The sequence below is a fragment of the Ambystoma mexicanum genome, chromosome 3p (assembly GCF_040938575.1).
Source record: "Ambystoma mexicanum isolate Mex_15411 chromosome 3p, UKY_AmexF1_1, whole genome shotgun sequence".
In the NCBI taxonomy this organism is placed as follows: Eukaryota; Metazoa; Chordata; class Amphibia; order Caudata; family Ambystomatidae; genus Ambystoma; species Ambystoma mexicanum.
The window spans coordinates 350,324,249-350,349,395 of NC_090925.1; the positions used below are offsets into that span (position 1 = coordinate 350,324,249).

General features: G+C 45.7%; 1 protein-coding gene across 1 annotated transcript in view; it reads right to left on the reverse strand.

The window, feature by feature from the left end:
- Positions 1-25,147, reverse strand: part of LOC138580435 (bactericidal permeability-increasing protein-like) — a 341,489-nt gene that overhangs the window by 67,498 nt on the left and 248,844 nt on the right. Inside the window, exons 5-6 of the mRNA XM_069650975.1 lie at positions 21,901-22,050; positions 21,748-21,811 (exon numbers count right to left, since the gene is read on the reverse strand). Of these exons, the coding sequence (XP_069507076.1) occupies positions 21,748-21,811; positions 21,901-22,050 (214 nt within the window). The remainder of the gene's footprint in view (positions 1-21,747; positions 21,812-21,900; positions 22,051-25,147) is intronic.

The following is a 25,147-nucleotide window of genomic DNA, read 5'->3' on the forward strand; positions in this document are numbered from 1 at the left end:
TTTAGAAAGTGTAAGAATCATTTTCTATTGTTATATTTTTATTATTTTCTAGTTTCTTATTTTAGAAGTGTATTCTTTCAGCACAGTGTGCTACTCGTGGGGATAGTCTAGATACCTTTCAGGTTGCTTGTCTGGTTGGGCGGAGCCAACACTTTAGAGTGAAGTGGCATCTTATGGTAAAACCACCGTAGATACCTTTGTGAGGCATATCTTGGTAATTCCTTACTTGTACTAATTGCATTGGCAGGCCCAGCACCTCGGGTTTCTTGGTTAGTTTAACGTAGTGTGGGTCTCCTCTGATAGTTTTGGGGAAGATAACACTGTAGTAGAAAGGGCCATACTGGTGAAAAGAGGAAGAGATACAGCAGTGTTGTAGTGTAAAACATTGTGCTCCTTCTATGCTCGAGTGAAGGTGAAATCTCAAAGGAATGAAAAGGATTGGGGCTGGCGTCTTTTAATAAGATGTTGGATTTTCTACACAGTTGAGGAATACATAGTTATTGAGGCTGTTATAATAAAGAAGTGAGTGCAGAGAGTCAGTGTGGGGAAATCTTTTAAGGGACAGAAAAGGAATATTAGGGTGACAATGTGTGTATTGATGGGTTGGGGCTATCTTTAATAATACCAGGATTTTTGTTGAAACATGGAAACTCCATTGAATCATGTACGTCAAGTGCTCCGCGGACATAAAATAAACATTTTGAAATATCTTTGGGAATGCTTGAGGGAAACGAAGGGCAAGATGTCTAAACAGTGGCCTAGTGAGAGGTCCGATGATAAGGATATATTGGAAAGTCTGCGTACTTTCTTATAGACGAAACATAAGGGGTCCAAATTGGACAATAGACTGAATATCTTGGAGCTATGGAGGTTATTTGAGAAGGGCAGGAAGGCATAGAAAGTTGTGGCTATGGAAGAAGGGACGAGGAAGGAAGGTGTGGGAATTTCTTCTGCACCGTCCCCATATGGGTGATATCCTTTGTTGCCCGCAGAATGGTATACAAATCAAGAGTTTGAACATCCATATTCTCCAGTGACTACTCTGGTGGTTACGACATGGTCAGGGATAACACCTCCATCTGCACCAAATTTTCGAGAGACAGGAGTATGAGGGAAAAAGAAGCGTAACGCCTTCTTTAGTAAAGGTTGTTGGTGGGCCCAGAATGGAAGAGGAAAGAAGGAAAATCTATCTTAAGGATAAATCAGCGTTAACCTTGGGACTAGAAGAGCCAGAGCGAGAGAGGGTTGTCATGAAGGAGAGTCAGCGAGGGGAGAATTGCCCCCCAGTTACAGGATAGAGGATAGATTACGGGGAGTAGTGGAAAGACAAGAATGACAGAATTGGGAATAAGCAGCAAGGTTTGTAGACAGTGAAGTGGCAGGGGTACAACAGGATAGGAGTAAAAAGCAGGACAACGAAAACAGGGAAATAATGGAAGCGGTGGAAGGAAGATGCAGACATGGTCAGATTCTCGTACGGCTAGATAAATCTGTCATAAGGACAGTAAGTGTGGACATGGAAAAAGGAAGCATCACTAAAGGTGCGGAATTAGGAAGAGAGGCGGCCTGCTACGGCAGCCCTGATGGTGTGGGCGTCCCCACAGAAGGATCAGGGGATGTGATAGAAGATACAGAGGAGGAAGAGGAGGATTAGTGGGAGAAAGACAACAACCAAGGAGGACAGGAAGCAGAGTCTACGCCTCCCGCTCTAGTAAGGACTCTGCAAAGTATGCCATGGGGTTTTCAGATGCACCATGGAGCCTGCATGGCTGTAGGGAGAGGGTGAGGAAAGAAAGGGGAAGCCCTAGTAAAGGCAAAAGTGACTCAATACCCACTACTCCAGAAGGGGCAGGGCAGGGCGTATTATGTCCCATGTTCACACATGGACTGGAAATGAAGACGCTCCCTTTGCTCAATGCAGTGGCAGGGATGTGGATTTATGCTCTAGAAAAACAAATTGCCGGTGTCATGTTGGAAATTGGGGACATGAAAAAACTTTTCACTGCCTTGATGGGGGAACGGTCAGACGAGTTGTGGAAGAAAGCAGGATATCTGGGAATTCAATTAGACACAAACACCCATGATGGAGCGGCTTTCAATAACTATAGGGCAGAAGTTTGGGGAGCAGTGAGGATAATGTATCCTGATACGCCAGACATATATTCAATGTTGGTAAAATCAATGAAGTTAGACCAGGATCCCACTGCTCACATTCAGTTGATTCAGGAGATGTAGAGGGCAGAGATGGGAGAAGCATGGGACATAAATGTGGCTATTTTTATTATATGTTGAAAAAGGGACTTCCTAAAGAAGTACAGCTTTACCTAGACAACGTTGTAGGGATAGAGGCGAAGAGTTGGCAGGAGATACAGGTGCAGATTGTGCATTTTTGTAAGAGGAGACAGGAAAAGGAAAAGGAGAGTACAGACCAGGCACAAAAGGCTGAGGCCAAGCTGGTCCAGGAAAAACTAGCAAAGATTTGCTTAGAGGGGGCAAAGATAACCAGCCCCATAGAGGGATAGCTGGACAGTTGGGACAACAAGGACAAATAGACTCTGGAATTGGACAAGCATGGACGGACGGGTATGTACCTGGACCAAGACCAATGAGGGGATTTCCACAGGGTAGGGGAGGATTATCGTGAGGTGTTGGGTCATTCAGTGGATTTGGCGGAATGGGGCCTATGAGGGGTATGGAGGAATGTCTGGAGTGCAGTGTTGGGTGTTTGGAAGAATGTGGCATGTGTCACAGGATTGTCGAAGTTGACCACAGTATTTTAACGCAGGTCCCCTCCAGATGAATGCCCAAATATCGCCCTATGCCCAAACTCTGTGCCATTGCAGCAAGTCCAGGTTCATCAGAACCTGAGAACTGGAATTACACAGATTCATGCACTGACCATGTCTGCCCAGGCACCAGTGCAGGTTTGAGAGAAGAATCCTCCACCGAATGGGACAGTTACCCATTATACTGGAGCAAGTGTACTCGGAGGAAAACCTTTTTCGCATCCTGGTGCTCACATTTATAAGAAATAGGCCAGCCCACAGGTATCTCTGACATGTCCAATTCTATTGGTTACTACAGATTCGGAAGAGGAACCCTGGATAGGTGTAAAGGTATGTAAACAGACATTCTCCTTCATGGTCGACACAGGGGCCACAAAATCCTGTATTAAGGAAGGTGAATTTCCCCTATCAGGCAGAGCAATAGACATGCCGAGATTTTCTGGGGCTGTCCTATTGGTTCCATGCACTGAAGATTTGCGTATCAAGGTAGGTAATCAAACTTTATCTGCTCCTTTGCTAGTCTACAAAGATACTCCTGAGCAAGCTTAATATGTTGATCACCTTTTCAAAGGATGGCATAGTGTGCTCAACTCCAGGATTGTACCCATTAAGAGAAGCATCGCTTTTCCCCACGTATTTCAGTGGCAGCGTGATTAGGGGGGTGCCAGTACATTCTGCATTATGTTTGTATGGGGTAATGATAGTATTAAGTTGGGTACCTGGAATAAGAGATCGGACATGACAGATACCCCTAGAATTTTTGTTCCGCCCTTCCGAGTCCCAGGAGATAGCACCAGGGACAATCATTACCATTCTTCTACAAGATGTGGTAGTGAAGGACAGGGTAGTTCTTTCAGGCACTGATGAGGAACAAGCCGAATGGCGCAAAGTGTTGTGTATTGATCCAACCTCATTGTTAAGAGACGTGTCCGATGAGCAATTGTTTGACGATGGGGAAGACACAGGAGAAATTGTTTTTGGGATTGGGGTTTCTTGCTAGGTAATGGTAGAACCAAGGGAGGTACCACAGACCATGCTCATCGTGAGAAAAACATTGCCATATTGGAAGGGGGATTTTGAGAAAGTGCCGGACCATTTATGGACCAGAAATCCCTGTGATGTGGGGTTATTGAAAAGTGTAGGGGCAGTGCAAAAAGAAATTAAAACCAGCAGCAATTTTACCAAGGGTTAGGCAATAGCCCATGTCTAAGGAGGCAGATGAAGGGATATTTGAGACCATTATTGTGTTGTTGAAGCAAAGCATTTTATAACCTTCTGTGTCCCCATGTAACAGGGCCATTTACTAGTTGGAGGATAGTTCAGGATTTTAGACCTCTGAACAACATTGTTGAAGCAGAATTCCTGGTGGTACCAAATCCTGCTACTATTCTCTGTAACATCCCTACTAGGTCAACCCACTTCACAGTTATTGATTTGAAAAATGCATTTTCTTTGTTCCTTTGCCACTGATTCCCTGTACCTCCCAGCATTTATATATTGTGGACAGAGATTTGAACACACAAGGTTACCCCAGGGGTACTGTGAATCTCCAAGTGTTTTTAACAGAGTCATTCAGTTGGATTTGGGGAACTTACTAATGTCCAGCACTGTAATTCAGTATGTGGATGATTTACTTGTTTGTAGTGCTTTAGAGGAACAGTGTCGAGGAGACTCAGCAAGGCTCCTCACCCTGCTCACAGAGAAGGGGTACAAAGTGGAGAAAAAAAAACAGCAATATTATCAAACAGAAGTAGTTTATTTGGGACAGGTACCATCATCTGCAGGGAGAAGGTTCATGCCTGAGAGAGCCACCACAGTTCAGAAGATGCTTCAACATACAACGTAAAACAGATGGAACGTTTTTTGGGGCTCTGTAACTATGGTAGGTCTTGGATTTTCGACTACTCTAGTAGCACGAGGCCCTGTTGCAAGCTCTCAAGGAAGCACAGAAAGATAATAGTATTATAGAGTGGTCAGATGAAATGAGAACTTGTTTTCAGGATCTCAAGACTGCAATCAGTAATGCTCTAGTTTTGGCGACTCCAAATTACCAAAAGCCATTTTTTCTTTTTCGCATACAGATGGGAAGGAAATGACAGTGGTCCTAATACAGAAAACACTGTTAGGTCACAAGCCCCTGGCCTATTATAGTGGGTTGTTAGACTCATTTATGCAGGGACAATTTCTGTCTGAGGAATATCTTGCGGCAGTGGCCATACAAAACAAAAATCCTCAGCCATTACTATGGGCTAACCAGTGAAACTGCACATAGAGCATGCAGGTTTTGCAATTTAAAAATCGAGATCAACTTTGAATACTCAGAGTTTCAGGGTATGAGGTTGTTTTGTCAAATGCTTCCATATGACCAGTGAGGGGTTGCCTAGTAAACCCAGTGACTTTTTTGGCAGACCCAATGTTCATGATTGTGTGACATATGAGGGAGATGAGGCAAAAAATACAAGTGTTATAAAGAAGATGCTTTGGAGACAGGAAGGACACTGTAACGCTCACCTGATTCCCACGAGGCGCGGGCCTGGGCCGGAAGCTGTCTGTGACTCGAAAAGTGATGTGTAGGACTCGATTGGCTTCTGGGGTCGAACCTCTTCGCACTGTGTGGCAGACTCGAAGAGTGAGATTTCTGCAGGCGAAAGAATATGAGGGTTAATGGTCGGGGTTGTCGGATGTCCCTCTCTCTCTCTCTCGCTTCCCAGCGTTTTCGTAGAGCCCCCCCCCCCCGGGTTAACGTGCTCACCTTATATAGGTGAATGCTGGGCTCTCCATCTGCGTCTGGTGCAGGGTGCCGTTGCCAGTTTCTTCACAGGTGTAACATAGGCCTCTTGAATTCAGAGGATGTTGCCGTCGTTATCTTCACGAGCGGTGAGTTTCTGGACACTTTTGTCCTTATAGTCTTTAATGCTTTTTCCCCTTATGTATTGCAGGGTTCCAGAGATGGAGAATGAATTGAAGCGCTTAGAAGTTCATAAGTATGGCAAGCGCTTTAACTGTCTTTTTCCTAGCAGCGTAGTTCGTGTTACGCCGGAGAATTCGCAGGCGTTTTATGTCGAAGAGCGTGATGGACGTAAGTAAATACCTGTTTAATGTCTTTCTTTTGTCTTGCAGATGTTGATTGCAGCGCCGGCGTTCGCGGAATACCAGTAAGTTGTTAACGATGCTTTGTCTTCACAGGTGACGATGCGGAACGAAGAAATCTGGAATTTCCAGCGTGCCGGTGAGTATGACAATGCTTTTGTCTTTGCAGGTGGAGATGCGGCGTGAAGAAGCGGCCGCCGCCGATGAATGAGGTAAGTAAGCACTGTGTGTTGAGTTAGTCTTGCTAACCTGTTGTTTCTGTTCTTTACAGATGCTGATGTTGGCTGGATTCCAAAATGGTAAGTTGAATTCTTGCAGGTTCAGGATCGGAAGATGAAGGGCCGGAGCAGACTCGGTGAGCGTTCTGCTGCAGATGCAGAATAACGCGAAGCACGCTTCATCTATCGGGTGTGGTTTAAATAGCCTAGGAGTGATGAGGCGTCTTCTTCCCCGGCCCAATTAGGTAAGAAAAGAGTTCCAGTTTCCAGAAGAGTTCCAGTGCTGTATCCAGGGAGTGGAGCTGCCCCACCCAGGTAAGAAAGTAGTTCCTGTTCACAGATGACTACTAAGAGGCTGGTAAGTAAGCAGCATGGTCTGCTGCAGGTAAGTCCACCCAAGCACTCTCACACCTATTATGAGCCCGGTGCTTCCAGTGCCGGGACCAACGGTTTTGATGAGCCTGGTGCCACCGGCGCCAGGACAAGGTCCAAAAGGTCCCAGTGGGGACCGTCTGGTGCCTGGAATTAGGGTTAGTGACCTGCTTCCAAGGACATTGGGCTGGTCCTGGCTCCTTGGAAGCAGTGATCATGACAGACACCTTTTGTTGATGGATCATCAAGAATTGATCAGGACATTGGTGAGAGACATACAGGAGCAGCATTTGTAAGTCTTGTGGGTGGTAAGTACCGGGTAGAGGTGGATAAGCAATTGCCATCACATTACTCTGTGCAAGCAGCCAAATTGGTGGCGCTTATTGAGGTGCTGGAAATGAGTAAGGAGAAGGCAGTCACTATTTATTCCAACTCTACACATGTTACCACTACAATACATTCTGTTATCTAGATGGCAGAGAAGAGGGTTTAGAAAATCTAATGGGACCCCTGTCCAGCATGCTGTGCTGCTTTCACAAATAATTGACGTGTTAACATTGCATGTGGAGGTAGGGGTTGTTAAATGCACTGTGCATACTAGCAGAACTGGCTTTGTAGCACTTGGTAATGATGTCGCAGACTAATCGGCAAAGGCTGCAGCATATCCCAAAAATGTATATGATGTCCCAACAGGCACAATTGCCGGTCCTGTATACTGCAGTCCACTTGTTACAAATTGTTGAACAGGAGGAAAAGGAGCTTTAGGTGAAGAGGTGGTGTACGCTATGCCTACATCCACAGATTTTATGTGGAGGCAGGACTTGACGGGGAAGGTAGTCATGCCTATAGAGTTGCTTCTTGTGGCTTTGAAGCAACTGCATTTCCCGGCACATACTCCTCGGCAACAAATTGCAGTGGAACTTCAGGACGTTTGGCTTGTGCCCAACCTCTCTGAGCAGGTGAGTAGGTTAATTGGTAATTGCACACTCTATAAGGAATTCAATCCAGGAAATACTATGAGGGCAGTAAGAGGGGTTATACCCCGACCTTCAGGTCCTTTTAGGGAGTTGCATGTTGATTTCGTTGACATGGTACAAAGGTGCAGCACCTATCGTTATTTAATTGTGGTTGTGTGTCCATTTTCCCGATGGTTGAGGCTGGACACTGCATGCACACTGATGCCAAATCAGCGGCCAGAGTATTGGTGAGGGAGGTATTGACATGGTGGGGTATTTGTAAAGTGTTAAAGTACGATAATGGGACTCACTTCTTTAATGCTTTGTTCCCTGAGATGTCTTCACTTTGGGGATACAGCACAGGTTTTGCTTGGTGTACCACCCTCTGGCCAACGGATTTGTGGAGTGTCTCAATGGCTTATTGAAAACCCAATTGTCAAGAAATGTGTTCTGATTAGCATAAGCCATGTCTTTACTGCCTTCCATTGGCATTGTTTTGTTTGTGGAATAAGCCTGGGAAGGATCACCACCTTAGTCCCCATGAGGTGGTGACGGGTCATAGAATATTTACACCTCTCTCACCTGCACACAAAGGTACAAAGGTACTGATGCACATAAGTCAGCTGAAATTCTGGGAAATGAATTTGGGGACTATTTTAAGGCTTTAACCAAGAGTGTTAGAATTGTGTCCTCACATGTTACTGCATCTCATCAGCAAAACAAGATGGAAGGCGGTGTGGAACCAAACAAGCATCAGCATCTGTTATTCCCCCGGGAGAGGGTCTTTGTCTGCTATTTCGTCCGTCGCTGGAATGACAGTCGACCCCACAGACCCCAAAGTGTCATATACTCTACTCGTATGGCAGTTAAAGTAGAGGGCGTTAAAGCGTGGGTGCAGCTCCATAATGTACGGAGGGGTTCTGGTAGGCCCCAACTGACGCCTGAAGAACAGCAGTCTACTAATAATTAAGTTAAGTGGAATCTACGGAATCATGATTTGTTGCAGCTAACAGGCGGGAGGAGAGCATATGAAACCTGAGAATTGTTTTAAATGATTGTCTTAAAATTTAGAATTGTATTAGTGGGATTTGGTTGTATAAGGATTATTTAGGACTTTTTTTGTTTTTCACGACAAACAAGGAATAAAATTGACAATGTGTTCAGCAATTTATAGAGTTATTTTCTTTTTGGGTCATGTGGATTGAACAAACGATGTGCACAGGGGGAAGAAACATTCGGTTATTTGGGTACAATGGACACACTATCAGAAACGCAACAAAGTTTTGAAATTGATTTCGCATCTGATTATTCTGAGGCGACTTTAGAAACTGTAAATGACACACTCAGTTTTGCAGCTGATAACGTATGGTACCAGCACATGAAGAGAGTGGGAAGTGAGAGAGTAACTGAGTCATGTTACATTTGCTCTTCATTCCCCATGCCCCTAGATAATTTATTCTTAATGAGGTAGAAGTGGCATAAGCATGTTGTCTGGTGCACCTAGCCCTATGCAGTGTTCAAGGGCAGTTTCTGGGGCAATCTGTAGCAAGTTCTGCCCTTCCAATTGATGAAGAATGTTCAATTTCGAATGGGGAAGATTGCAAAGATGGTCGTTGTACACAAAGAGTGAGGCTTAACCTTGATGGTCTGATTATCTTGAACAGCAATTGGGAGCAAGGGGTAAAGACTTGCAAGGCTGGAGGGATGGTAGGACTCTCTGAAGAAGGGGTGGCACAAACTAATTTGGCATGTGGAAAGGTTTGGAGAAAACAAGTGAATTTCTTGGCATGGCACAAGGAGCCTGAGAAACCTGTTAAGATCCAGTTTTTTACATATTTTTTTCCAGTGTTTTAAGGGACATGGCAGAGTTCCTGTGGGCACAAATCAAAACTGCGGCTGCACTCTGCCTATTCCTGATTTAGCTGGAGGTACAGTGACGATTCTCAATCTATTCTAGTCATGTGGGCCCTTCTCGAACAATTACCTCTGGCCTAGAGAGGTGTATGCAGCATCACCACTTTGCACACGCCCGTCCTTGTGATTCCACAGAGCCACCTGACTCTGTCTGAGTTCACATGTGGGCCCCCTTTGTCTCCAGTGCCCCTTGTGTCATCAGACATGGACAATCTACGAACTTTGCAGGACTCCGGAGAAACAGACTTTCTGAGGCAATCGAAAAAATCCAACTATTGGTCAGCAGCATCTTCTGAGGCTCTAAGAAACATTCCTGTTAGCTTCCGACTGTTTACCCATACTGAAACTTTTTTCTCCTCTCTATTGGCCCCAGGCGTGCAATCCTTTGCAATGCAAAATGGCTTCAAATAACTTGTTACGAGTTGCTGTTTTTTGTCAATTCCTCTGTGTTAGCGTTCAGTGCCATTAAAGAAGAACGTAGGGCTTTGCGTCTTGTAGCCCTGCAGAATCGCTCCATTTTGGACCTCCTAACGGCAATGAATGATGGGGTGTGCCATACATTGGGTAAAACTTGAAAGCACATATGTGCCTCCTAATGACTGAGATAACGGAACTTTGGCTCCAACAATTATTGAATTGCAAAATCTGAAGGGGGCCATGGAGAGGGAGGCGGGAATTACTGACCATACTTTTTTGGGCTCTCTCTTCTCTTGGATGCTGTCATGGATGAACATACTTTCACCTGTTTTTATTTTTTCTCTAGTACTTTTTTGTTCTTGTCAGTTATGTCTTCTATGCTACTCGACTATGAGTACTGCCATGTTTCTTGTAACCCCTTCTAAGGCTAGGTATAGGACCAATTCTCTTCACATGTGCACTCAAACTGATTTTGGAATGATTGAAGGGGGGGTTTATGTGCTTCCCCAGTTTGGAGTGAATGTGTAGAACAACAGGTAGATTGCAGAACTAATAATGAGTCAAATTGGGGTTGTCTAGCGGAGGATTATGGGAACAATGGTTGTGAAGATTTGTTCTATAAATATAGTGAGATTGATGATTTAGAAATTGGTTTGTTAGTTAATGGATTAACTAAAGGGGGGAATGTTGGGAAATTGGAAAAGTTCAAACTTCGCGCGCCATACCACTGACTGGGGGGTGGACATGCCATCATCGTCATTTCTGTCACTTCGCAAATTGCTACAAATATTACAATATTTATGGTACATGGGATACTTGTTACATTTTGTTACTTTGTGTTATTTTCTGGAGAGGTGATACATTTGTAGATGTGCATGCACGCAGAAATATAACGATGAAACATTGTCACACAGAGGGCGCCTCCCCACTCAGGTGAAGCAGGCGATCAATATGAGCACGTGGAGTTTAGCTGTATGAATGGTGGTCATGAAAGGAGTTCATGATAGGTATAAAATGCGCACATAATGGTGTACATGTATGAGAAGAATTTTTCAAATTTAGTTAAAGATATGAAATATAAGAGGTGTGATTGCTCAGTGTATCATAGGTCTTCGAAGGGTGTTTCGTAGTCACAGCAAAGGCTTGCAAAGGCCCTGTCAGCAATCAAGGAACAGGTTTTGTAAGTTGGTCAATGGGGTGGCTGCGGTCAGTTTGCAGATGGCTCAAGTGCTGGAGGGCGAAGGGAAGATATGATCGCTTGTAAACAGCAGAGCTCATTGTTGTAAGGGATAGGCATTTATGAAACTTGCTGGATTGTTAGGAACAGGTGGCTTCTCCCAGGGCATTTGCAAAGATCAGTAGTAATACATTTCAGGAGAGCAATTGTCTTGAAACTGTCCTCACTATGCTGTACAGGCCTTCCTGGAGTCACACACATCACTCCCACTTTGTGTTGTTGGTCATCTATTCTTCCAGGTTCCTTCTGACCTAGTTAAATGCCAGAGTCTCGGTACCATTGCTAACTGACAACATTCACCTCTACGCCGTGTTTGGTGGCATCACAAATAACATGAGTTGCTAGGGTGACACATATCTTTTAAGTGGGTCGAGCCCCTGAATACCAGAAGCAGTCCTGGATAATAAACTTGAGGCCTGCAGCTAGGTTAATGTATGCCAGAACTTGCTGTCCCATGGCCCGATTCCATACTGGCCTTTGAAGTCCTGCTCCTCTGTTGTCTTTCTGACAGCTCTACTGGCGGTCACCGACTACAAACAAGCACACAACCTCCTCTATGCTCCTGCATAGTTATGTTTCTTTGTTATGTCTCATTGTGTTATTATTTCAGCACCAATCTCTAAGTCTATATGCCTCATTACAAGTTAGCCTGTCCAGATTTAACGGTGCTGATAAAACCATACCGGCACCATTTTCCGGACCAGCTAACTACAAGTTCTGTGGCCATGTGGTGTTCCACCCGGCAGGTCTGACCTGGCAGGTGTAACACCACTGGCCGCAGATGGACGCAGAAACACCGGCACCGTAACTACATGGTGTCAGTGTTTCCGCGGCCCAAATTTCCATGGAGTCCTATGAGACTCCACAGCAATGGGGAGTAACGGAATGCTGGCACCGGAATTACCAGACCACCGGGGCTGTAATGCCCCAGTAATTCTGGCAAGTCCCGTACCGGTAATTCCCCACGAGTCCAGCGGCAGCCTACCGGTTTTACCGGCACAGCTACTGACGAAACTCGCAATGAGGCCCTATGTATCTTCCTTTCTTTGTTCTACTTTGTGACAAACACAGTTTATATATACCCGCTCCCCAACCAACCATTCGCTCCACAACTCCACCTCTCTGTCTGCCATGAGCCTCGCCTGGTTACATCACGTAGCTCTTCGTGATTGTTGTAGCACTCTTTTTAGTCCTGTTACCATATTGCTGGCATGCAAACCATTGTGTTCCACTACCTTTTACACTATTACAGCAAACCCACATCTAATAGGTCACTGAAGCATCTCCAAAATGGTTGTGCTTTTGTAGACTTAAGTCATTGACTGTACATTTACAACTCTATTGTTTTCATTACACAAAAAAACTGAGGACCTGATAATGGTGAACATCATCTCAGGGCAAGCCCATATTTTGTAGTAGATACAAGGGCAACCATAAAAGTTCTCCTGTAAAGTTCTTGTAAGGATGACACTGGTTAACGTATATCATTATACCTAAGGTAAGTGAACCAGGAAATGGCCTTTGCAGTCTTTGCACGAATCCAACACTTCCCTCTCGCTTTCTCACAACCCCTTTTTCCACCAATGATGGAAACATAGCACTGTCATTGTTAAGCGATGGAGCACTAGAGAATCTAACAGCTTTAGAAAAGTGACCACTCAAAAAGCCAATTCTCACAGATCACCAGCCCAGGTGGCCAATGAAGGAGAAGCCCACCAATGGTAGTGGAAAATATAGCCCCCACGCTTATAGGTTTCAAGAAAGAAGGTGCTGATGGATAAGGCAGATATGAGGTGGTAATTTCATGGGGCCTGTGTGTCCACTGATCCAATTTTAGTCTGGCTATGTGGGCTACCTGGGTGCCCCAAAGGGAAATCAAGAAATAAAGACCCAGACACCAGGGTGAAATATTATTTTATTTATTATTTATTGGTTGTGTTTGTGTGATTATTTTAATCATGGACCTTACTTGTGTGCAATGGACTGAAACATTCAGCCCACCATGGGTCTGGATGGAATGTAAAAAGGGAAAAAAAAGAAGTGGACTGGGCAGGGAAAAGAATGTTGAGGGGGAAAAACCTTGGAAATACCAGTCTTCAGGAAGCAGGGGAGATTAAGGAGGCAGAGGTTGTCACCTCCTGGGGGTTGTGCCCTCGAGCAATCCCCCCATGGTTGTATGACCCTCATCAGCCTCTGGCCCCGGCTGCATATCCGGAGAAACCCGGGAACCCCTCTACGCTTCTAGGCCATTTGGTCAGTCAGGGGCTGGGATGGACAGATCCAGAAGCAAAGACTCTAGGCCACATGTGAGGGGTGGCCCTAAAAGGAGAACAGAGTCGTCCAGCAGCGAGCATCATGTACAGGGCAGCCCAGGATCAGGTGGCGGGGGCATGCCCCTTGGTTGCCTGTCCCAGATAGGGCAGGCCCATAAGAGAATACTCCCTTGGCTAAGTATGCTAGAAGCATCATGGAATAATGAAGGAGTGAATGCGATACAGAGGACGCCCCATTCAGTGCGAGATGGGTACTTGGCGGCCCAAGAAATGAAGAGCACCGTCGGGCGAGCAGAGCTCCAGGCAAATGAGCGGTTCCATCCCTTTGTGCCACATAAGTGCCGAAGATAGAGTATGTGGGTCCCGCCCAATGACGTCCAAGGAAGCATCAGTGGGGTACCCACAGCAATAGCGATGCTTCCTGAAGGAATCAACGTGCACTCGGCACGGCTCGGCTAGACTGATTATGTGTCCAGCTAGACTGAATTTGTGTCATGGAACTTAGCTGCATTCTAATGGCAGAGGTGTTATGCGATATGTCTTCTAGCATGTTATTGCAGATATGTGCGGATGGGTGGCCATGCCTACGGCTATCTTCCATTGACATGGAGTGAGATACGTATCAGAGTTTCTTGTTTCATTTGTTCCTGTCCTGCATTCTGCTGGAGTGCCTTTTCTACATTGCTCAGTAGTTTATTTGGGGGTCCATTTGCTGCCCCAGCCTATGTGACAGGGAGGCAAAATATCACAAGAGGCAGAAAAGGCTTGTCAGGGCAATGGGGAAAGGTCAGGTCTTGGGGGCCATCTGGAAGACAAGGTGATTCTGTAAGCGGCGGATCCTGACGGGAACCATGTTCCATATAGTGGGAGCCTGGACGGAAAAGGAAGACCCCCCTGTTTGGTTGATTTCAAGGAAGGGGTGACTAGGGGGGTGCAGTTCCTGCTCTCAGGTTTCAGTTGGGTATGTAGGGGTGAGCTTCTGTGTAGGTATTCTGGGCCTGTCTTGTGCAGCGCACACTGGGTTATGCACATCACTTTGAAGGTGGAACTTCACCATACTGAGCCAGTGGAGGACACAGAGTGGTGCCGTGATGTGCTCTCTGGGCCAAGAGCTAGGAGGAGCCCGGCTGCAGTGTTTTGGACCCTTTCTTGAGTTCCTTTAGTTGAGGAACAGGGGCGCCCAGGTACAGGGAGTTGGCAGAGTGCAGGCGAAAGAAGATGATAGTCGTGATTGCAGTGTCTCTGAGGGTAGGGGAGGTAAAGGAAGATGCCTCGGAGGATGCAGAGATGTAGGTAGCAAGATCTGAACACAATGTTGATGTGGTGTGAGAGTGTCAGATCTTCGTCATTGGTACACCCCAGGTTGTATACTGAGTTGGAAGAGGTGGGAGGAGATCTACAGAGGACGACCATGGTGTTCGTTGGGGGAAAAGGGTAGTCTTCCCACAGATCATGATTTTGATTTTTCCGAGGTTGGGAGGTGGTGTTTAGCCGTCATCCAGTGGTCGATTTCTGTGATGCATGAGGCAGGGTCAGGAAGGGGTTTGGAAGAGATCTTAGGGATTTGAAGATGATCTGGGTGTCCTCTATGCAGTTGTAGTAGGTAAGGTTATGTGAGTGAAAAAGAGCAAGGAGGAGGCTCCGGTATTGGTTGAATAGCAGGGGAATAGGGAGGTGCCCTGTGATACTGTGTTGTTGGCAGGGTCGGGTGTGGAGGAGAAGGGAGGGACAAGGGTGATTTTTGATGATTTGTGATGAATAGTTAGCGATTAAGGAGGAAATACACCTTAATGCTGTGGTCGATAGTGTCAAATGCTGCAGAGAGGTCCAGGAGGATAAGTGCGGCACAACCTTCTAATTCTGCGGTTCTCTTGAGGTCATCCCAGATGGAGACTAGGGAAGATTCTGTTCCTAGAAGGGGTCTGAATCCAGACTGGGTGGGGTTGAGGAGGTGGTTGGATTCAGTGACGAAGCCAAGCTGGGAGAAGGCCTTTTGGTCAATAGGTTTGGCTATGAAACAGTTATTGGAGATAGGTCTGTAATTTGCTGGTAGGAGGGATCAAGGGAGGTGTTTTTGAGCAGGGGCTTGATGCGTGATGTCTTCAAAGCTGCTGGGAATATGCCTGATGTGAGGGAAGAATAAATGATAGATCATGTGATTCTGCTTGCACAGGTTGAGGAAAGGATATCTTTAAGGAGAGCGGGGGGCCATGGATCGGTCAGGGATCCAGACGGGGTGGCTTGGAAATTTTGTGGAATTTTAAGGAATGATTGAAGCATCTAGGGGAAGGGCCTCTTCAGCAAGAGTAGGATTTGGAGGGGGTGTGCTGTGTGAGGGCATTGGAGAGCTACAGGTCAAAATGACTGATGGAGGGCAGACCTCCTTGGAGTGGGAGTGTGGAGATCAGATTGGAGGTGCTAAAGATTTCACGTAGGGTATGTCCTGAGGTGTGCGTGGCACCTGATTTCAGTTGAGTCATGTTGAGGACTTCCAGGTTGTTCAGGAGTGGATGTGTCATGGGGTAATGCAGGACATTGAACCATACATTGAGATCTCCTAGCATGGCGAGGGAGGGGAAGGTGACCAGGAATGGCCACTAGGGACTCACATATGGCATCAGTGAAGTTCCTTTTGTAGCCTGGAGGTCTGTAAATGAGTAAGAAGCTGTGGGTAAAAGAGGGTTGATTAGAAGTTTCACTAGGAGGGATTTGCAATCTACATAGCAGGCTTGATCCCCGGAGAGTGAGATGGTGAGGTGTGATTTGTGCAGGATGGCGATCCCGCCTGCTTGGCTAGATCTGTTGTGCACGATTAGTGTGCAGCCTGGGGAAAATGCTGCTTGTGCGAGGGGTCTGAAGTCATCAGTGAACCAGGTTTCTGTAATGAAAAGAATGTAAGGGCCTTCAGAGGAAATTAAGTCGTATATGATGTGTCGAATTGTGGAGACAGATCTGGTGTTAATTATAATGCATGAAAGTTGATTAGCTTAACAGATGTTGTTGGCCCCCAGAGAGGTGGGCGGAGCAGGGTCGGGTGAAGGGGTGATGGAGGGTAGGGATCCCCTTGGAGGGTGCTCCAGAGGTGGTGTCAATCTGAATCAGCAAGACATTGGGGGCAGTGTTGGGGATAATAAGTGGTGAGAGGTTGTTAAGGGAATGGGAGGTGTCACTGTTGAGTGCGCAGGGGGAATGCTGGGTGAATTCCTGCAGTGTGTGAGAAGAGTGCTCATGGTATGTGGTTCCTTGGGGGGAGGTCCGGAGAGGTGGAGGGGAGTTGAGGGTTTGTGTGAGAGGGAATTGTGGAGAAGTGCCTTGTCTGAGGTGTGGAATCTGTGGTGAGAAGAATGGAGTGGGCGCAGCGCATCAGATGGGGTTATCAAAAGGGATGCATGAAGGGAGGCGGACGGATCGGGAGGGTGCAAGTTCGGAGAAGGGGTCAGGATGCTGATTTCCAAAGGAGTGCCGGGAGGGCTGAATGAAGTCCGTGCCAGGAGTTTTGAAGGATTGGATGAAGAGTGATTCCACTAGGTTGGGTGAAAAGGAGGAGGTCATCAGGGTGTAAGTGAGAGGTGCAGACAAGGATTTGGGGGGAGATAGGGTGAAGTGTGCAGCAATAAGAGGGTCCGGGTAGAGCGAGTTCTGTGTTTTAAAGGATTCTGGGGTGTCAGTGATGTGTGTGAGTGTTGGTGGGGTTGCCGAGAGTGGGGTAGTGGCGAGGGTAGCCTGAGCAATGCTTAGGGAAGTGAAAATCTTGATGGAGTGGGAAGGGGATGTAAGGCATGGAGGGCACTAGGGTGGGTGTGGGCAGAGTGGGAAGGTTTGGAAGGGAGTCTTTGTGGCATGTTCAGAGGGAGATGTCTGGGGGATGAAGGGGGAGCAGAATTCCCAGGGTAGGTTGATCGTGTAGAGGAGATGGAGGAGGGGGGAGGGGCAGGGTGACGGGTTGGCCAGGTTTCCCATGTGCTATAGTGCCCCACTAAACTTGGAGCTACTTGGCATGATGGATAGTTCGTTGCCTCTTCTCTGAAAGGTAGATTCACGATTATGGGTCTGCAGCAATAGCACACTCAAAAGGCAGCTGGATTAAAGAATGGGCAAGATTCAAAGCACAGCTCGATTCCAAACAGTGGCAATATCCATAGCATAACTTGATTGAAGGCAGTGGCAAAATACAAAGTGCTACTATCTTCAACCCAGTGACAAGATTCCAAGTGCAAATATCTTTAACACAGTGGCAGGATTCAAGGAGCAATTAGCTTCAACACAGTGGCAATATTCCAACCACAGCTAGATTGAAGGTAGTGGCAACATTCAGGCACACCTGGATTCAACACAGTGGCAAAATTCAAAGCTCAGCTAGACTGAAAGGCAGAGGCAGAAATCAAGGTGCAGGGAAATTGAAAGGCAGTGGCAATATTCCAGAAAAATACAGCACTGGCTGTGCGCCCAAATCATCATCCCTTACCAGAAGGTTTCAGCAGGAAGGATTATGGGTATTTTCTCATCTTGGGTGCTCTGACAAACAGGCAAACAAGTGATGGAGGCGTCCAGGGAGGTGCCTTTTGCCTTGGCACTTTGCCGGTTCCCAGGCAAGGCTGCTCTGGCTGACCAGATAATGATAAGGAGCTCTGGTCACGTGTCTCTGACACGGACCAATCCAGTGCAGTCTGGGATGGCAGAAAGAGTTGGCAGGGCGGCCCTGTGTGAAGCAGGCAAGTGCTGAGTGCAGAGTGAGAGAATCTGTTGAAAACCAGGCAAAGAAGAAGCAGCTATTTAGTATAATCTCAATCAGAGAAATTTCAATTTCTCTGCCTTGTCTTCAAAACTCTCCATGGTCTCGCTCCCCCTTATCTCTCCTCCTTTCTCTCCTTCTACTCCCCCTCCCGTTCCCTTCAGTCCGCTGACCATTTCCTTCTCACTGTACCTCCATCCCCTTGTGCCTTCTCCGGTTTCTGCTCCTTCCAACTCCTAGCACCTCTACACTGGAACTCCCTTCCTCTTGCTATCCGTTCTACCCCCACATTCAGCTCATTCCGCACTTCCCTTAAATCTCTCCTCCTCCATTTTCCTCCTTGAAACTCCTTCCCCCTTCTGCTTCCCCCTCCTTATTTTTTCCCCCGACTATCTCCCCCTCTCTCCTGACCCCCCTCTCACCCTTGCCCTTCCCTCCTCCTACCCTTCTCCACCACTCCCCCATCCATTCCCACTCCCCTTTTCTCCCTATCCCCTTCAGTTAATTGCTCTTCTCACTGTTTTACTGATTGATTCATAATATAATTGCTTCAACCGTTATATTGTTTGTTTTATGTATTATGTTGTTCCATTGTACAGCGCTTTGGTGTAAGACGCTTTATAAATCAATAAATACAAATACAAAATAATCATACCCACAAGGTCAATCCCCCATGTGGATGAAGTTAGAAATGGGCGCTAGTGCCAGAGACACGGGAGAAAAGCCTCAGAAGAGTTTCGGGCACATGTCCCCGACATGGACCAAACCTGTGCAGTCTCGGTTGGCTGGGGTGCTGGGGAGGGCGTCCCTGTGTGAAGTCGGCAAGTGCTGAGTGCACGGCAAGAGAATCTGGTGAAAACCAGACAGGGAAGCAAAAGAAGCCTCTATTATGTAAAATCTCACCCACGAGGTCAATCACTGCTCTGGAAGGACCAAGAAATATTCCCTCAGTACTAAGCTTGCAAAATAGTGCAGCCTTGTTTCCACCAGTTAATTAATAATAGTAACTTGCAATTCGCAATAAGAATGCAAATTCAGTATGTCAAAGAGAGCCTCAATGAAATCTCAGTCCCACTCTGTCAGAGGTGTTCCTGTGTCACTCTGTCAAAGATTTAATTTTTAAGTACATAGGGAAATATATACTGCTTATTCCCAACTAGGCATCAGTCACATTTTGAAACCCACAACTAGTTCACATGTGCACGGTCCCAAGCGTAATAATGTGACAACCCTCTTATCTACAAAAATGTCTGTAAATGATATACCCAGACCCTTAAAACCAGCCATAATCCCAGACCAAGTCATCCAGCCAAGGTCAAGGAAGGTGTGAGAAGAAGCAGCAAAAGCATGGAAGTGGTTAGAGGGAGGGTTAAAGGTGGAGAAGAAGGATGAAGGAATGGAGAGTAGGCTGCTATTTGCAGAAAGGAGGAATGTGTGCATCAAGAAGCAGTTTGGCAGTGACATCAAGGCAAAGGAGGACTGTTGACAAGAGGAGGTTGGAAGTGACATCAGAGGTGGGGTATGTTCAAGAGTGGTTTAAGGAGGTGGTTGGAAACAGAATCACGGAGGAGGAGTGACTTTAAGGTGGTTGGAGGAGACATTAGAGGTGAGGTAAAGGTGTGTGTTAAGAAGAGGATTGGATCAAGAGTTGAGAAGGATGAACGGATTAAGAGATAAAAGGTCAGAGGTGGATATGAACCATGAAGTAATAAAGAGAGAGAATTTCATCTTGAGTCGATGTGGTGCTACCGGAGGTTTAAGGTACATGCATATTGTGGTCCATCATAGAGGTTTAAAGGAGAAAGAGGAGAGTGAAGAGTTGAGGAATTGAAGAGGAGGTCTTTACAACTGTTCGAGGAGGTAGATAAGGATGGGGTGTTTGGGACTAGAGCCAATAGGCTAAGATAAGGAGGTGTCAAGGAGAATCAGAACCAGGCTATAGAGCAGCTCTGGTGACTGTAAGACTCTGTTAAACTACCCATCCTACCAAATGCCCAGGTTAACTAACAGGCACATGTAGAGTCTGAGATCCAACAGATTAGGATGAGAAGCTGGGGAGCTGACTAAACAGAGAAAGGATCCAAGAAGAATGAGAGCGAATGAAAACCTAAGAAGGGCGAATATCCAGGATACGGACCTCACAATTGTTTGAGCTCCTGAGACTTATATTTCAACCCCAAATGCTTCTGTTTGAGGCATAGAGACATTGGCCATCATTCCAAGGTTGGTGGTAGTCATGGCGCTATTTACCAATAAAGGTACCATATCCGGATTGGTGAAATGGGGACTTACCGGTCCAGTCCGACCTTGGAGGGACCGATAAGTCCCCATTCACCAAACCATTCTCCATTCCCATTTGAGCCCCGATAGAGCTCAATGGGAATGTGAAGGGTGCAAATAACGGGCCGGCGTATGCCAAGCCTATTATTTGCGCCCAGGTCCCTTAACGTGTCCCGTCCATAACACCAGGTCAGACCTGGCGTTAAGGAAAGGACCCGCTAAGGGACCTCATAGTAGGGTGTTAAGGGATTACCGGCACCGGTCTCCTTACTGGTGCCCGGTATCCCTTACCGCCCTACTCGGAATGAGGGCCATTGTTTCAGCGCCAGAGGTATTTGATTTGAACCCCAGAATCTTAAAATTCAGGAAAAAAACATTTTGCACAGTGCTACGCAGGACACTCAAAACCTCTCCTAACATTTCAGACACCTTAAATAAACCACTTGAAAACTGTCTGGCGTGTGATGTTTCATGTGAAATTCAATACGCATGGAAGCTGGGAGCCCAGTCCTGAAGTGTTATGAGAAAACACCCATAACTAGCCGCCCAGTACATCATAATAATAATCAACCAAAAACGCTGCAGTTTATTCTCGGGCCCCATCTAATCATATACAAATGAACTATATAAATTATCCACCTTAAAACATCATATTCAAAAATATGAATAGACATTAGACCTACTAAAATCCCTGACTATTGTTAGCAGGATATGCAAGTTAACAGCCCTTCCTAACACATAAATTAGTCTCATCAGCCACTACCACACTCCTCTGATCATAGCCCATATTGTGGCACTAATATGGCCAATGTTTTATCAGACTTCCCTGCCCACAGGATACAACTATACAAGCTCATTTAAGTTACTCAGACAAACCCCAAATATCTGCTGCGCTCTTATTCTTTCACTCAAAACTGTGAAAATCTCACATTCTGAGAAAGTAATCTTGCAGAATCTTAGCGCAGCCACTACTTTTCTGCTGGCTCTGTCTTAGCCACACCTTTCTGGCCAGAGGCCTAAAAAGTAGAAATGCTCATCATTCTCTTTCGTCATTGATGCAATGGAAATATTGGTCAAAAAAGACCTTTGTATCCAAGTGATGTCAGAAGAGGCCATTGCTACACAATTCTATCATAGTTATCTTCCAAACCTAAGGGACGTTTAGTTGGCACATAAACTCTCACGCTACTTCTGTCACAGCATTTACCAATAAGAACACATATGGCCCATGCGCCCCCAAAACACCAAAACCCTGGGGTTTGGGTTCAACTTCAGCAAAGTAATTAAGGGGGCCTTTCAGAGTGAAGTGAAATAATTCTGTGATAGAGAAGTGTCGCTGAACGGTTGGCAATTTCGGTGAGAACATGCCTTCATGAATATTCTCCACTGGTAGAAATGAACTGCAAGTGTATCCCATTACCGGACTGCTGTGAAGGAGAGACTGATGCTAGGTTTCCATGGGTAACTCTTACCTCGTTGCGCATCATGCTTCGCACGCTATCACACACTGTCATTAAGTACGTTTCATACATCTCGCTGCAGAAAGGGAGACACGTTAATCTTGTTTCAAGGTTGGTGCAAGAAACATACTAAAGATTATGGCAGTAATGCAATCTACACTTTACCTGTTGGTCCCACACAATTTGCCTTTGAAGTCCCCACCGCTGCAGCTGCAGCTGAGAAATTCTACTGAGGTGTTCCCTGTGTCATCCTCGGTCACAATAACAGTAGTGTTTATGGACAGGTCCCTCACAGAGGCCACAAAAGGGCCTTTCCTATAAATATAAAGTAGTGGAGGAGGAACAAAGTAACAGTCATGAATTGCATCCCAGGACATTAAAAATGCATGGAGCATCTACAATGTATCCGCTTATAACAGTCATTCAGTTTCCTAAAAGTAGTAGCAGCATGATACAAGAATCGGTACTTCTCTGGAGGATACCCACTAGAATTTGCATTTTATATCCTGTGAAATCGTCTTCACAAAGGAGGTTGTGAAGCAGTGCTCCCTTTCCAGCTTGTGCTTTTGGGGACAGGGGGGCTGGCAGTGGTGTTTCTCGCCTCAACCAGCCTCAATAACCCTGGATAACCCTGGTTAAGGATCTGCTTTTGTGGACTCATGGCAATGCTTGCATGTAGGGAGAAGGCATGGATTGAACCCCTGCAGGCACTTCTGTTGGAGGTTCGGATCACAGCTAGAAAGCCACTGTGAAGGGGCGCATCCACTGTGTCGTGGTGCACACTAAAGAATCATACATGCCGGGATCTCTACTTTGGCATTTAGCATCTTATCTTCTAACAATACGAATGTTCCTTACTTGCCAAGCCTAACCTGCTTACTGAGATTCCAGCACAAGTTTTGCACAACCTCACAAACTGCCATAGCAACCATACAAAGAGCAGTTTGGCAGCAAAATTAGGCAACCCAGGTATTTTGCCGCTGACTGCGCTGTGGTTTCAGTACATAAGCCACCGTTTTTTACAGCTCTCATAACAACAATGTCATGAACCGGCGGACGCGTCCCTTTTGGACTTCCTGGTCCCTGACACATCGAGGCTTGCACTCAGTAGTACTACCAACATGGCCGTCAAACACGGAACGTTGTTTACCAGCTTCCGCGTTGAACGAGGCCCACTCTATAAAGAAGCCACGCCCCTGCGGCTGCTGCTGCCTAGTCTGGGATGCTGATGGAAGCCCTTATTGATGTATTTTTATGTCCAGTTTGTTTACTCTGGAAGACAACCCTTATATAACACCCCTCTCTCAGAATCCCCCTGACCCCGCTGAGCCAAGAAGTAGGTTTGTTTTGCAAATTTAAAAGGTTTATTTGAAAATTAAACAATATATATATATCACACTTTTATAGTAAATTAATATTTGATAGCACACTTGTGAGGATGATAGTGATCAACAATGGATAATGTTACAGTGGTACACTCTTTTTGATGGCTTAGAAGTGATATAGAGAGGATAAAGTAGCTGAGAATGCTTTTATGGCTTCAAGGACAATGCAATGATGAATGAAAATGCAGTACAGAAAATAAACTTGATATGACTTCAACAAAAGACAATGTAATCACTTTTCTTTGACAATTCACCCCCCCTTTATGCAAGGTAAAGAGATGGAAGGGAAGCACACAGTTCTCAGGAATGCAATCAAATATAATTCAGTTCCCCCCTAGCAAGCTTTGAGGAAAACAGGTAGGAGTTTTAAACACAGGCAAAATACTTTTAAATGTGGTGGCAATGAAGTGAGAAATGTGCTAAAATGATTTTAATTCCCTCTAGAGGTTGAGGGTGGGTGACAGCTACTTTGTATTAGTTCAGGATCACTTTAGCAATGCTCTATCAATGATTGTCAGGTTGCAAACGAATTTCAGCAAAGGAAAGCAAGGACAAATCTTTTTACACGTGGCTGAAATTAAGCAAAATGTCAAATCGTGGCAAATTTAGTCGCGTGCGTCGAGCGCAATTACAGAGGGAGTATGAGGAGTAGCAAGTCGGTTTAGAGCTTATTGGAAAGATTAGAATATCAGCTTCAAATGAAAGTTAAATCTCGTTCCTAGCACAAACGGTTCCAGAGATACGGACGATTTTGTGATGGTAGTTTTTCGGATTTGAAATTTTAAAGCTCAGAATGACAGATGACAGTTTTCAGTTTTAAAGATGACAGAATGACACGATTCTAGGAGGCAGTTCTAATAGGCTAAAATAGTTTGGATTAGATTATTTTAAACTCAGAGATTGGTTTTGGCACAGTGCTAGCTGGGTACTCACACTAGATTTTGGACAGGAATGCGACTTCGCCACGGATCGGGTCAGGATTGGACTGCGGTTCCCTCGCCACGGACGGTCTCTGCCTGGTTCTGCTCACAGCGATCTGGGTCAGCTCTGCTAGCGGCACTGCACAGCGGTCTGGATCTCTGGTTCTGGCAAAAGTTCTTTGCAAAAATTCAAATTCAATCTTCAGAGACCAGATCTCTGGTCTCTGAAGATTAATGGATTTGAAGTCTGGAGTCTCCCGGCAAAGCGTCCCGCAAGAAAGTGGAAAGTGAATGTTTTTGTCTGTCCTGCACTGTCTCCTTTTATGTGTTTTGAAAGTGGGTGGGTCGGCTCATTCTGCATGCCCAACCCTCTCAACTTATCATTGGCCAGTTCCTCCTTTCTCGCTTGATTGGGGGAACTGGGTTGTGAGTCAGAGTGATGAGGTAGGTTTATGGTCAGAGGATCCTCCCTTTGTCAAATTGCACACAAATCTATTTCTGATCCAAATACATATTTATCTATGTACCATTTTTCTAATATTATACGTCCAGTTAACATATTTTCTGTAGCACCAAACCATCCGATCCCTGTCTTTGTAAGATGTTGTGTCCACTTATGACAAAATTCTCCCCTTTTCATCCAGATAACGACCTCTAAACCTTTCCAGATTTTACACAAATGTGCACCAGGGATATGGGTTTCAGATGATAAAGTGTCAGATTTTTAACATGCATACATTTGGAGTAACAACCTGTTTTCCGCTACTATCCCCAAGAACATACCACAGGGTCCTAACACCTCTTAAAATGTGCACAGAAAAATCATAAGAATGATGATGTTATTTATATAATTTTTACAAATCCGCACTATGAATTATCCATCTTTTTAAAATCATGCTCTGGCCCCAAAGGGGTGTGGTTTTCCAAAGCACATGGTGGAATTTCTAGTTTATCCACTTTCCCCAAGCTCAGCTTGCTCACAGATGCAGTGCCCCTCCCAGTTTCTCCCAAGAGGAAGCCATTTTACGACCCCCCCGCCCCAATATAACATTTGCCTGAGTCCAGGACAGGGCTTTGTTCAATTTCCTGCAGTCTGCAGGTACCACT